The following is a 13,970-nucleotide window of genomic DNA, read 5'->3' on the forward strand; positions in this document are numbered from 1 at the left end:
GATTTGAATTAATATCTCTAAAAATAAGAATATCACAAGGGCTATTGAACGTTCACCAGCACGTTACATAATAAGATTTCGTTCCGTAACAAAGTATTTAATTACACTCCTCACAACAGTGTAATCCACGATATAGATTATTGAAAGAGAGAGGCACTTTAGAAGCTATTGTTTCGCGCGTTGATAGTTGGCGGTGACAAAAGACTGACATTTCTATAGCGATAATTAGTTCTCCTCTCTGATTGGTCCGTTTCAGCAGCCTGTCATCACGCGGCACCTACTGGGCAAACTCTCGACCAATCACTGACTGCAATAGATTACCGAGTATGAATGTAATCAAATAAATACAAGGTAAAAGTGACACAAATACCATTCTGACTCTTGACTGCTGATCGAGGAAGGCATATTTACCGGTTCATCTCTTTTGAAAATCTTTGGAAAATACTTTTGTTTGTACTACGATAAGGATCTCACTTATAGCCTACATGGAGTAAGTATTGAATTTGTCATTTTTCACCATACCTTTTATATTTCCAACACACTAAATATTCTCGCGGTCAAAACAGAATGACACAGCTTGACATGGTCAGGATATTTATTTTTTTGTTGAAACACATGTCACATTTACTATGTAAAAGCAAGTTTTGTTTGTGATCGAATTTGTTGTTTTTCCTTAAGAAAGTAATTCTTGTTAGAATTATTGGTAATCCAGAACTAAAGTTAAATGAATTTCTCTGAATCATAGTCTAATGCTTATTCTCTCCTCTTTTTCCTTTCAGGTCGACTCCTTTCCTCACCAACCCTTTGCGGGCCACTCTACCCGTCCTCTTACCGATGGCCCGGAGTGCCGCCATGCCCATCCCTGTCAAGATACACGAGCCCGACTTCAACAAGGCCATCGCCTCCGTCATCTGGGCTCGACATCGTCGACAACCAACCTCGAGCATCTTTAACTGCCATGTCTCGAACTGTCCCCTATGCCAGACTACAAGAGCTCCTGATAGACCTTCGGTGGAGGTCAAGAGGAGGTCACAACCGCAACAGGTGAAGGCGTCATCAACTGATCAACCCTCAGTCGTCAACTGGTTGTTACCGTCATCGACACCAACGCCGAGCCTCGTAGCGGATCGTAAGAGAGCTTCGTCACGGACGCCATCCCCGACGAGGAAGCGATTCGCCCCGTCACCTCCGCCCGTTCACCGCTTCAAGTGTCGATCATGTCCCAAGTCGTTCGCCAAGAAGACACATCTTCGCATCCATCGCCGGATTCACAACGGACGTCATGTTTACTGCTGTCAGTACTGCCCGATGGTCTTAGCTTGTCCGTCTCAATTGATCAGGCATCGTCGCGTTCACACCGGAGAGCGGCCGTATCGATGTTCGTTCGAGGGATGTGAAAGAGACTTCACGTGCCGCAGCAGCCTCAACAGACACTACAAGATGCATTTCCCGGTGGCAGGCTTGAGAGGATAAGGATTATTTCGTGCAATTCAAGTTCTTATGAGATGATGCTCCATGTTTGGGCAGTATATACAATTTGTTTATGTTTCATGAATCTGAATAAATGCGTTTTCAAATTTAAATACTCGACTTATTGTGTGTTTTTGTTTGTCGAAATTAACACCAAATGAGAGGGAAAGAAGAAAGATGTTAAATGACACCTTAAAAATAGGCACGGTCGATACTTTCGAAAAATCAAAGACAATTTCAATAGCCTTCTACATCATCAGAAATGTGGGAACAATGAGAGAGAGAGAGAGAGAGAGAGAGAGAGAAACAGACAGAAAGAAAGGTAGTCAGGCCTACAACAAAGTGTGTAAGCTTCTTAGGTGATAATATTACTATTTAACTAATTTGTTGATTACTTTTCTTAAGAATATTCTGCTTCCACAAATGAAAAAAAGAAGAAAAAGTTACATGTGCGTTGGCCGGGAATCGAACCCGGATCAATTGCTTGGAAGGCAACTATGCTAACCATTATACCACCAACGCTTTACACAGTATCTGAGGGATTTCGTTGACCCATGTTCTTTTTTTGTGTCAGTAGCGGGGATTCTGACGTTTCCAAGGTAACGAGGACCTATGACTAGATTAACCCTTTCTTTACAAACTGCAACTCGGGTTTTAAAAAAAAAGTGTGGAGTCGATGGCAATTAAGAAAATGGAGGGAGGGGCATGGTAATACAAACACACCCCCAAACAAAAACAGCGAGCAAAAATCTCATATTACTCTCAAAGACATCTAAACAAACGCAAATGTTTTGTATAAATGGTAACATAAGATTAGAAACAGCTGACTGTGAGCTAAATTATAGAAAAGAGCATATAATATAAGCCTTTTTTATCCATTGTACGTAATACATTATTGTTGAGAAAATAATCTTATTTAGGACAATATTATTGGCTAAATTATGTATTCTTCTAAATGCTTTCTACCTCTTCTTTAAATTTCTTTATACCAAGCTCACAAACCCCCTGTTGGCAATGAATTGATGTATTTTGTATATAATTTCATATTGAGGATTCACAACACTATATCGTTATCATTTAAGACTGGAAATAATATACCTGTAGTGCCATGTAAATAATCGACAATGGTATCCTAATTCATTAAAAAATAATACATCTCATGTGTCTTGGTGTCAGGCATTAAAAGACCATTTACTTGAGCGCAGTTTAGCATAAGTTTATTCTAAGTGTATTAAATGCCACGTCAACCAGGTTGCCACGTAAGCCACGGAAGCCGTCGAATCCCGGTATCCGAGCACCAGCATCAAATACAACAGTATGGGGCAAAACTATACTGACGGTGAAGTTCTTTCCATCTCTCCCTTTTTGTATCTCTCTCTCTCTCTCTCTCTCTCTCTCTCTCTCTCTCTCTCTCTCTCTCTCTCTCTCTCTCTCACACTCTTTCTCTCTCTCTCTCCCTCTCTCTCTCTCTCTCTCTCTCTCTCTCTCTCTCTATCCTCTCTTCTCATTACTCTTCTCTATACATCTCTCAAGTTCCCTGTCATCTTCTATATTCTCTCTCTTTCTCTATTTTTCTTCTCTCGCTCCTCCTTCTTTCGCGTCACCCCTCTTCCTTTTCTTGATCATTTCCTCCCCACTGTTCTCTCTCTCTCTGTTTTTTTTATCTTTCACGATGATCACGACATTTCTCTCACTATTTCTTAGTTCTCCTTTTTTCCCTTTCCTTTTATTTCCAATTATATTGCCCCTATTTCCCACCTTTCTTCACCTCTCTCTTATTTCTTGGATTCTCTCCATGTCTCCCTCTCTTTTCTCTGTCTCTGTCTCTGTCTCTGTCTCTGTCTCTCTCACTTACTCATTCTTTCTCCCTGTCTCTCTCTCTCTCAGGATTCCCTCTCTTTCTTTCCCCTCTCTTTCTCTCTCCATCTATAAATCCATTCTCACTCTCCTCATTTCTCTTGCTCTTCTCTTTCCATTTCTCTCTTATTTCTTATATCAATAACAAAATTAGAAATAACATATACATTTTAAATTCTAAGTGTGTTTCCATGGACAGTATTCTTATCCCCGACGATCGACAACAAAACAGAGAGGGAGGTTTATGTAATGAAAGAGAGAGAGAGAGAGGGAGATAGAGGGAGATAGAGAGAAACAGATGGACAGAGACAAAAAAGGGAGAAACGGAGAGGGATATGGCAAAATACATTGCTTTGCAAAGGTTTTGTTGTCGATCGTCTTGGATAAGAATACTGTCCGTATATAGGCCTCAGTGAAAATAAACTTAGAATTTTAGATATGTAAGTTATATTAATTTTTTCTGTTATCAATTTATTGGGATATTTAGTTTAAGGAGCTATCTGAGTTCGGTATTTTTAACAGCAGCTCATCAGATTGAAAGCAATGATTTGTTTCTTCATCCGTTTTCCCGCCTCCCTTTGTTGAGGTGTGAACGGTTATCGAGCAATGATTGGTCGAAAGTTCGTCCATGAAAAGATCAAAGTCTAGTCTATTGTATCAGCCGCTCTCACATTGCGCCTTGCATTGATGACGTAACAAAGAACACGGTGACGTAACAAAGAACTTACCGAAGTACATGCCACCGACAGTGCAGAATGCGTCTTCAATAACTGTTTCAATTTAATGAACGAAAACGTTTGAAAAAGTCGGTGATATACTTGAATCTGCTTTTATTTATTTATCATCGAAGTCGTGAATTTTTGTGGGTATATTAATGTTAGCTACATTGTATGACATATTAGTTAATTGATACTAAAAGTGAAAAATGAATCATGAACAAAAATATATCTGCAAGAAATGATACCATCATAAAATCCACACAAAAATCAGACAGACAAAATATAATCAACAACCAAAATGATAATCTCTTTGTAAAGAGATGGTTGTTAATATATAAATTAGCTTTTTTGTTGTTGTTGTTGTTATTTTCTTTTCAATTTTGTTGTAGTGCCGGCTAGAAACAAACATTCCCAGCTTTGTGAAATAAAAAACATAATTTTATCAGCGTATGTCATTTTTGTGATAAATATCTACAGGGAGCATTTCTTTAATTTAATTGCATCTTGAAATATCTTTTGAACACGATCGCAACTCCTTTAACTTTAGGTAATTTAATTTCAATAGAATTATTCAAATGGCTTATTTCGTTATCTGAACTTAAAGCTCATATTCAGTCTAGCTAGCACTAGTTTTGTTTCGAATTGTTTCCTTTTCTTTTAAATATATCGTTTTCTTAAGATTTGTAATTGTTTTCACACATTTTCTCTGCTTTGGAAAACAAACTGCACGTCTGATGTACCGTTCGCGTAACTCGAGCAACAAGTGTCAAACTAAGAAAAATTTAAAAGGGTATTTTGAGACATATTAAATGAACGTGCATAGTTATCATTAATATTCATGGCGACATATGTATAGATCATTAATTACGTTTCTTGAAATGTCACAATTAACGAACGTTTTGAAGTATGTGTATGTTTCATCTCAAAACACGATCGCGACTATTTTCGAAAAATCAACTCAATACCCTATTCTATTTGTCATAACCGTAGTCACTGAATAGAATAACAATAAATTACATATCCCTTTCTTGTGTATATCAGAAACCTCCAATTATACAAACTATTCACTTTGTTTGCATTATTTTACAACAAATTAGTATGGTAGAGAAAAGTTCGTTCAACCCTGTAAATAAAACGTTATTCCGCTTAATCCTACAACACCAATCGTGATCAAAAAATATTGACCCGTCACTAACTGATCGTTTACTCAAGCTGTGATTGGTCGAAAGTTTGTCGGCTGACTACAAAGTAAATTCTATTATGACGGTATAGGTCAGCCGCTTGAAATTGACCATTCATTAGTGACGTAACAATGGCATAAATTGATTGCAGGTGCCCCGCACCGCGGCTCTCGGTCAAAGGCTGAAACGTCAACGAGAATATAATCAAGCGATATACCCATCTGAAGAAAATCAGGGAATCTTTTGCTAAATAAGAATCTGATTTTTGTTCTTCTTCGTAACCCAAGTTTTTCAAATAAATCGCATTTCAAACAAAATAATCTCAATGAAAGTTTGTTCGACGTGCACCACTATAGATGAGTACAGAATTGCATCACTGAATCTTGATTCAACGATTTTCTTTCACCTATGTTCCAAAAGTTATTTTTTATTTTTTATTTATTTATTTATTTTTTTTTTTTTTTTTTTGGGGGGGGGGTTATATACTCGATGAATTGTATTTGTTTCAGCTTTAAGTATTTGGTCATTCTTGTTCATTGTTCCTTTTTATTATTATCTGTGACACGATAAATAAAACGTCACAGGTTTTTCTCGGTAACTACAACATCGTGTAAATTCTGCTGGCTGACAGTTATGTTAAAAACTCATCTAAAGTCTGATTGATATCATGTAGTCTCAACAACAAAATATCAATGAAAAAACAAAACAAAATCACAAATTTTCCCACACTTTATTTTGATCGTAAGAAAAATGAAAGAATAAATGTCATGGAATTACATTACTGGCATCTTGTATATTAAACTGTTTTCTCTCATTGACATTCTGTTTACGTCGCTTTAGATGTTCATGTTCGGCAAACCTGTCTGAAAACTTTACTGTGGTCAGATTTTAATTGAGATTTCTAAAATATAAGAATATTACAAAGAGTATTGAACGTTGACATAGCACGTTACATAATAATAATTCCTTCATGACAAAGTATTTAATGATAATCCGCGATCTTAGATCATTGAAAAGGAGAGGCACCTTCGAAGCTATTGTTTCGCGCGTTGATAGTGGGCGGCAACAAAAAAAATGAGATTTCTATAGCGATAATTAGTCCTCCTCTCTGATTGGTCTGTTTCAGCAGCCTGTCATCACGCGGCACCTGACCAATCACTGACTGAAATAGATTACGGAGTATGAATGTAATCAAATAAATACGAGGTAAAATTGACACAAATTACCATTCTGACTCTCGACTGCTAATCCAGGAAGGCACATTTACCGGTTCAACTCTTTCGAAAATACTCTTGTCACTGTTTTTCTCAGCATGGTGATCCCTGTCGAGTTACACGAGCCCGACTTCAGCAAGGCCATCGCCTCTGTCATCTGGGATCGACATCGTCGACAACCAACCTCGAACATCTTTAACTGCCATGTCTCGAACTGTCCCCTCTGCCGGGCTACAAGAGCTCTTGATAGACCTCCGGTGGAAGGCAAGAAGAGGTCACAACCGCAACAGGTGAAGGCGCCTGGAACTGATCAACCCTCAGTCGTCAACTGGTTGATACCCTCGTCGACACCCACGCCGAGCCTCGAAGCGGTTCGTAAGAGAGCTTCGTCACGGACATCATCCCCGCCGAGGAAGCGTTTCGCCACGTCACCTCCGCCTTCGCCCGATCACCGCTTCCAGTGTCGCTCATGCCCCGAGTCGTTCGCCAAGAAGATTCATCTTCGCATTCATCGCCGCGTTCACACCGGATATCATGTTTACTGCTGCCAGGACTGCCCGATGGTCTTCGATTGTCCGTCTTCGTTGACCAGGCATCGTCGCGTTCACACCGGAGAGCGGCCGTATCGATGTTCGTTCGGGAGATGTGAAAGAGACTTCACACGCCGTTGCGGCCTCAACAGACACTACAAGATGCATCTCCCGGAAGCAGACTTGAGAGCATAGCCACCTAGCTGACGAGTCTTTATTAATACTAGACTATATCAGAACTCATATTCTCTTAAATGTGATTATTGACGAACTCATGAAGATTAGATGCATGGGCAGAATATCCATTGTTTTATGTTTCATGAATCTGAATAAATTCGTTTTCAAATTTCAACACTCTTTTGTTTATTGTGTGTTTTTGTTTGTTGTTTTTAACACAAAATGAGAGGAGAAGAAGAAAAATAATCAGCGCGGTCGATTTCTTCGAAAATCAAAGGCAATTTCAATAGCCTTCTTTATAAATGTGGGGACAGTACAGTTACGTATTTGGATATTGAAAATGATCCTAGCGTTGATTTGTTGAAAGTTGTTCCATAGAATGTGAGAATACGAAGGGAGCGATATTTAGAAAGAGGAAGAAGAAATGGAAAGACAATTGAGAAAGATAAAATAGTTCGCATTACAGAGATGTATTACGGGAGGGAAATATGGACATTGAATAGCAAGAGAGCGCGAGAGAGATGTGATATTTTGAGGGGTATGATGGAGCGGCAGGGACATAGAACAAAAAGAGAAATACGACCTTGGAAAGAGAAACAGAATTGAGAAATAGAGAGAGAAACAGACATATGTAAAAGGAGTACCGCTACAAGAAAAGCTGTACGCTTCTTAGGTTATAAAACTATTGTTTAACGCATTTGCTTTTCTCAGGGAGATTCCTCCCATCTCCCTGTTATTCTTAAAAATATTCTACTTCCGCAAAAGAATCAAAAAGAATGAAAAATATATGTGCGTTGGCCGGGAATCGAACCCGGATCAATTGCTTGGAAGGCAACTATGCTAACCATTATACCACCAACGCTTTTCACGAAAATGAGAGGTATTGGTTGACCCATGGTCTTGTCTTGTGTCAGTACGTTTCCACGGTAACGGGAGACTTATAACTGCATTAACACTTTCCTCCCTATAACTGTAACTCGGGTTTATAAAAAACACCTTATAGTGTAATGGATGACAATAACGGATGAGGAGGGAGAAACGTGGTAATACAGACAACAAACAAACGAACAAACTAAAAACATCTAATAATGAAAACATTAAGCGAGCAAAAACAAAGGGTAGTAACTCTTAAATGCACACAAAGAAACAAATATTTTTCGTGCAATGTAAAGGGACACATACGCTTAAAATCAGAAAAACAATGCATGTGATGGAAGCTTTCCTTCTCCATTGTATGTATCGCGTTATTGTTGAGATGATAATCTTATTTAGGACATCTTGATTTTTAGGTTTCGTATTATTATTTTTCCTTAATTTGCATTTTCTTAATGCTTTTTCTCTCTTCTTTGAACCTGTTTACATCAAGCTCACAAACCCGTTGTTTGCAATGTACATATGTGTTATGTATATTATATTATTTCTTGGGGATTCACATGACGTACTATATCATTATCATTTAAGGCTGGGAATAATCTTCTTATCGTGTCATGTAAATAATTGGCAACGGTATTATATTCATTATACGAAAATACATTTCATGTGCCGATGTGTAAGACATTAAAACAATTTTTAACTTGGGTTCGATTTGGAGAGAGAATCCCCTAGCTGAATAAGTAAGTGTATTAAATGCCACGTCAACATGGTTGCCACATAAGCTAAGATAGCCGTCCAATCCCGTTTATATCCATGCCACAGCAATGCGGCCAAACTGACGATGAAATTCTTTCCACCTCTCCTTCTCTTTTCTCTGTCTCTCTTTCTCTCTCTATATATATCTCTCTCTCTCTCTCTCTCTCTCTCTCTCTCTCTCGTTGACTCTATCTCTTCTCTCTTCTTTCCCCTCTCTTTCTCTCTCCATCTATAAATCCCCTCTCCCTCTCCTCATTTCTCTTACTCTTCTATATCCATCTCTCTTTCCCTGTCATTTTCTATATTCTCTCTCTTTTTTGTGTTTATTCTCTCGCTCCCTTCTTAGCTCGCTAGAATCTCAGAGAGAGAGAAAGTTAAAGACAGGGATAGTTACTGAAAGAGAGAGGGAGAGAGATAGTTAAAGAGAGAGAGAGAGAGAGAGAGAGAGAGGAAGAGAGAGAAAGAGAGTTAAAGAGAGAGAGACAGAGAGAGACAGATGGACAAAGAAAAAGAAAGGACGGGACGGAGAGGGAGATGGCGAAATACATTGCTTTGAAAGTTATTTTTGTCGGTCGTCTGAGAAAAGAATTTTGTCCACGGAAAAAAGTAAAAATATACTTAGGCTTAAAAATATATATGTAATTCATAATTTTGTGTTAATTTAGTGGAATATTCGGTTCAATGAGTTATCTGAGTTCGGTATTTCAAACAACAGCTCTTCAGATTATAGGAATTACTTGTTTCTTCATCCCTCTTTCCGCCTCCCTTTGAAAAGGTGTGAACGGTTATCGAGCCATAATTGGTCGAGAGTTCGTCCGTGAAAAGTTCAAAGTCCAGTCTATTGTATCAGCCGCTCTCATATAAACCTTGCGTCTTGCACTGATGACGTAACAACGAATACGGTGACGTAACAAAGATCTTACCGAAATACATAACACAGCCAGTGCAGGAGACATCTTCAATTACTGTTTCAGTTTAATGAATGGAAACGTTTGAAAAGTGGGTGATATACTCATAGTATACTTGTCAAAGGAATCTGCTTTTGTTTATCATCGAAGTCTTGATTTTTTTTGGGTACGTTTATGTTATTTACATTTTATGACACATTAGTTACACTTGTTACTAAAAGTGAAAAATATATCATGAACAAACGTAGCTACCAAGAACGATATCATCCTAAAAAACACAAAAAACAAGCAGACAGACAAACAACAAAATAATCATATCAATTTTCAACAAACACATGATAAGATGGAGATTGCATACAAATTGATAAGCTGAGGTTTCACTAAATAGAATAACATCATTATTGAATATCCCTTTCTTATGTATGTCACAAACCCATTTTATTATCCACTTTATTTGCACAATTTTACAACCAGTATGGTGGAGAAAAGGTCGTTCAACCCTGTAAATAAAAAGCAAAGTTATTCCGCTTAATCCTGCAACACCAATTGTGATCAAAACTGGGCGTTTTCTCAAGCTGTGATTGGTCGAGAGTTTGTCGGCTAAATAGAGAGTGAATAAGCCAGTTTCGTAATGTAACCAAATTTAATGCATACGTCTTTGTGAAGTGCCTCAATACAAATTATTTCATTCACCTGATAAGAATAATAGTATTTCAATAGTCAGAATGCAACTGCATATATTAAGTGTTGCTAGGTAGGTCAAGCCATAGGGTGGTATTCCGGTAGCGCGTACTAAGTTAGCACGTGCTTAGTTAGTTCACACTTTTATGGAGTGCATGTTGTGAACTAATTTACCCTGAACAGATTATTTTAATCCTTCAATGAAAAGTGTCCAAAAATTTAATTTTGCAATGAAATGGGAAGAAAAAGATCATATGAGTATGAACTGAATTTCAACAAAGTCTTTGGTAGATTATCTTTGTCATGAATATTGAAGGAGGAAGATGAAACCTAGCATTCCATAGAAGTGTGAACTAAAATTGTTGCTTAGTCTGGACTTAGTCCCGGCTTAACTTATGAGAATACCACCCATAATGTTTGTCCAACCTGGCAACAACTTAATATATGCAGTTGCATTCTGACTATTGAAATACTATTATTCTTATCAGGTGAATGAAATAATTTGTATTGAGGCACTTCACAAAGACGTATGCATTAAATTTGGTTACATTACGAAACTGGCTTATTCTATTATGACGCCATTGGTCAAGCCGCTTTAAATTGACCATTCATTGGTGACGTAACAATGGCATATATCGATTGCTGGTGCCTTGCATCGCGGCTCTAGGTCAAAGTCAGAAATATCGACGTGAATACCCATAAGAAGAAAAACGTGGAATTCTTTTAGGAGTCTGATTTTTTTTCTTCGTAACCCAAGTTTCTCAAATAAATCTTATTTCATGCAAAATAAACTCGATGAGAGTCTTTGTGACGTGCACCACTATGAGATAAAAGCAAACAATAATATTAACCAATAAATAAGCACAGAATTGCAACACTGAATCTGGATTCATCGGTTTTTCTTCACCTATTTTCCAAAAGTGATTTGTTGGGTTATATACTTGATGAATTGTATCTATTTTAGCTTCATGTATTCGATCAATCTTGTCCATTGTATACCTTTTTATTAATATCTGCAACACGAGAAACAAAACGTCTCTGTAACTACAACATCGAGTAAATTGTGCTGGCTCGCAATTATGTTAACTTTGATTAATATGATGAAGTCTCAACAACAAAAAACAATGAAAAAACAAATCAAGAACACAACATTATACCGCATTTTTTGGTAATAAGCTCCGAAGCGTAATGTACAAAAAGTCTGGTAAAATGGACGAACCGATACAAATGTAATACCTGTACCATGATACATAAATATCTTTATAATCAGATTATAATATATTGGATAGTAACTTTATTTTGGTCGGATGGAAAATGAATGAACAAATGTCATCGAATTACATTACTGGCATCTTTTATATTAAACTCTCATTTTCATTCTGTCGACGTCGCGGTAATTTTGTTTTGGAATACGATTGTACACTTTATATTGTCATGTTGGGTAAACCTCCTTTCTTTGTGAATACTCTTCCCTCTTTTTGTATTTGTTTATTTTTGCAACCTCTCCACTATTGTACTCATGCCCAGAAAGTGTTACTTCTATGTATATTGCTGCCTCGGACATGTATTTCACTTTTTACCATTTATCTGCTTTTTGTTTAAATATATTCATTTTTGTATTTTTTGTATTTTTTGTATTTTTTTTTTGTTGGGGGAGGGGGTATCTTTTTTTTTACTTTATCAAATCTTGTAAATATTTGATTTTCATAGTTTGCTTTAATAAAATACCGTCACACACACACCAACAAGAAATGTTGGCCAAACCTGACTGAAAACTTTACTGTGATCAGATTTTAATTGAGATTACAAGGAGTATGGAACGTTCACCCTGCACGTTACATAATAATAGTTCCTTTCATGACAAAGTATTTAATGTTAATCCGCGATCATAGATCATTGGAAAAGAGAGGCACCTTTAGAAGCTATTGTTTCGCGCGTTGATAGTGGGCGGCGACGTCAAGACTGACATTTCTATAGCAATGATTAGTCCTCCTCTCTGATTGGTCCGTTTCAGCAGCCTTTAGTCACGCGGCACCTACAGGGCAAACTCTCGACCAATCACTGACTGATAGAGATTACCGAGTATGAATGTAATCAAATAAATACAAGGTTAAATTCACACTAATACCATTCTCACTCGAGGAAGGCGCATTTACCGGATCAACTCTTTGGAAAACCTTTGGAAAATATTTCCCGATAACCAGGAGTGCCGCCATGCCCATCTCCGTCGAGATACACGAGCCCGACTTCAACAAGGCCATCGCCTCCGTCATCTGGGCTCGACATCGTCGACAAACAACCTCGAGCATCTTTAACTGCCATGTCTCGAACTGTCCCCTCTGCAAGACTACAAGAGCTCATGATAGCCCTTCAGTGGAGGGCAAGAGGAGGTCACAACCGCAAGAGGTGAAATCGTCTGGAACTGATCAACCCTCAGTCGTCAACTGGTTGATACCGTCGTCGACACCAACGCCGAGCCTCGTAGCGGATCGTAAGAGAGCTTCGTCACGGTCATCATCCCCGCCGAGGAAGCGTTTCGCCACGTCGCCTCCGCCTTCGCCCGATCACCGTTTCCAGTGTCGATCATGCCCCAAGTCGTTCGCCAAGAAGACACATCTTCGCATTCACCGCCGGATTCACACCGGAAGTCAGGTTTACTGCTGCCAGGACTGCCCGATGCTCTTCGATTATCCGTCTTCGTTGGTCAGGCATCGTCGCGTTCACACCGGAGAGCGACCATATCGATGTTCGTTCGGGAGATGTGAAAGAGACTTCACACGCCTCAACAGACACTACAAGATGCATTTCCCGGAAGCAGACTTGAGAGCTTAGCCGCCTAGCTGACGAGTCTTTACAAGACTATATCAGAACTCATATTCTCAAAAATGCGATATAATTGCAGAACTCATGAGGATTAAATGCATGGGCAGAATATTCATTGTTTTATGTTTCATGAATCTGAATAAATTCGTTTTCAAATTTCAACACTCTCGCAACACAATTTGCGAGGAAAAAAAGAGGAAAAGAAACAATGTTAAATCTGGGATACACGGCCCTACGTGTTATCAGTGTCTGTGATATGGTGTAATATTGAAGCCCTAAAAAAATTGCGCTTCAAAATGATCTAGAAGTGCCTCAAAAAAGTGAAAATCGTTGAGTGACCGGTTTTACCATACTCGTTTTCCCCAATAGACTGTAGTGTAATGAAAACCGTCAGGCGAACGGTTTTCAAAATTTGTAATTCTAATCATAAATATCTTGATAATCAGACAGGCGATCGGCTTGTAAAAGTCATGGGGTTCCTGACTGACCTAAAGGTTTATAATTATCATTGCATCATCAGCTAAATCCATAATTTTGTTTCAGAATCTGAGACAAAGTTACCGGATCCCGGATTCAGTGCGGTCGATACTTTCGAAAAATCAAAGGCAATTTCAATAGCCATCTTTATAAATGTGGGGACAACCAAAGCTGTAGAGTGAAGACAGGTCATTATACTTTGCGAAAGGCTAAATAATGTACATTGATGAATATAATGTGAGAATATGAAGGTAGCGATATTTAAAAAGAGAATTGTGAATTATTGAGAAAGATAGAATAGTTA

At 38.2% G+C, this 13,970-nt stretch overlaps 3 protein-coding genes and 2 non-coding genes across 5 annotated transcripts; 3 read left to right on the forward strand and 2 right to left on the reverse strand.

The window, feature by feature from the left end:
* The first annotated feature begins 360 nt into the window (after positions 1 to 360).
* On the forward strand, positions 361 to 1,588 carry LOC100890901 (zinc finger protein 574). Its single transcript, XM_003730715.3, has 2 exons — positions 361 to 490; positions 780 to 1,588. The coding sequence occupies exons 1-2, from the start codon at positions 486 to 488 to the stop codon at positions 1,471 to 1,473; spliced, it is 699 nt and encodes a 232-aa protein (XP_003730763.2). The 5' UTR covers positions 361 to 485; the 3' UTR covers positions 1,474 to 1,588.
* A 332-nt stretch (positions 1,589 to 1,920) lies between these two features.
* Positions 1,921 to 1,992, reverse strand: TRNAG-UCC. Its single transcript has one exon. It is a non-coding gene; the product is annotated as a tRNA-Gly (tRNA).
* A 4,547-nt stretch (positions 1,993 to 6,539) lies between these two features.
* Positions 6,540 to 7,166, forward strand: LOC115925840 (zinc finger protein 775-like). Its single transcript, XM_030989840.1, has one exon. The coding sequence runs from the start codon at positions 6,540 to 6,542 to the stop codon at positions 7,164 to 7,166; it is 627 nt and encodes a 208-aa protein (XP_030845700.1).
* Positions 7,167 to 7,938: 772 nt separating this feature from the next.
* Positions 7,939 to 8,010, reverse strand: TRNAG-UCC. The gene has a single exon. It is a non-coding gene; the product is annotated as a tRNA-Gly (tRNA).
* A 4,570-nt stretch (positions 8,011 to 12,580) lies between these two features.
* LOC115925841 (zinc finger protein 879-like) lies at positions 12,581 to 13,198 on the forward strand. Its single transcript, XM_030989841.1, has one exon. The coding sequence runs from the start codon at positions 12,581 to 12,583 to the stop codon at positions 13,196 to 13,198; it is 618 nt and encodes a 205-aa protein (XP_030845701.1).
* Positions 13,199 to 13,970: the final 772 nt, after the last annotated feature.

The sequence above is a fragment of the Strongylocentrotus purpuratus genome, unplaced genomic scaffold (genome assembly GCF_000002235.5).
Source record: "Strongylocentrotus purpuratus isolate Spur 01 unplaced genomic scaffold, Spur_5.0 spur5_scaffold_19, whole genome shotgun sequence".
In the NCBI taxonomy this organism is placed as follows: domain Eukaryota; kingdom Metazoa; phylum Echinodermata; class Echinoidea; order Camarodonta; family Strongylocentrotidae; genus Strongylocentrotus; species Strongylocentrotus purpuratus.

Excerpts from the sequence above, each read along its gene's own strand:
- LOC115925841 (XM_030989841.1), top strand. The coding sequence starts at position 12,581 with ATGCCCATCTCCGTCGAGATACACGAGCCCGACTTCAACAAGGCCATC.
- LOC115925840 (XM_030989840.1), top strand. The coding sequence starts at position 6,540 with ATGGTGATCCCTGTCGAGTTACACGAGCCCGACTTCAGCAAGGCCATC.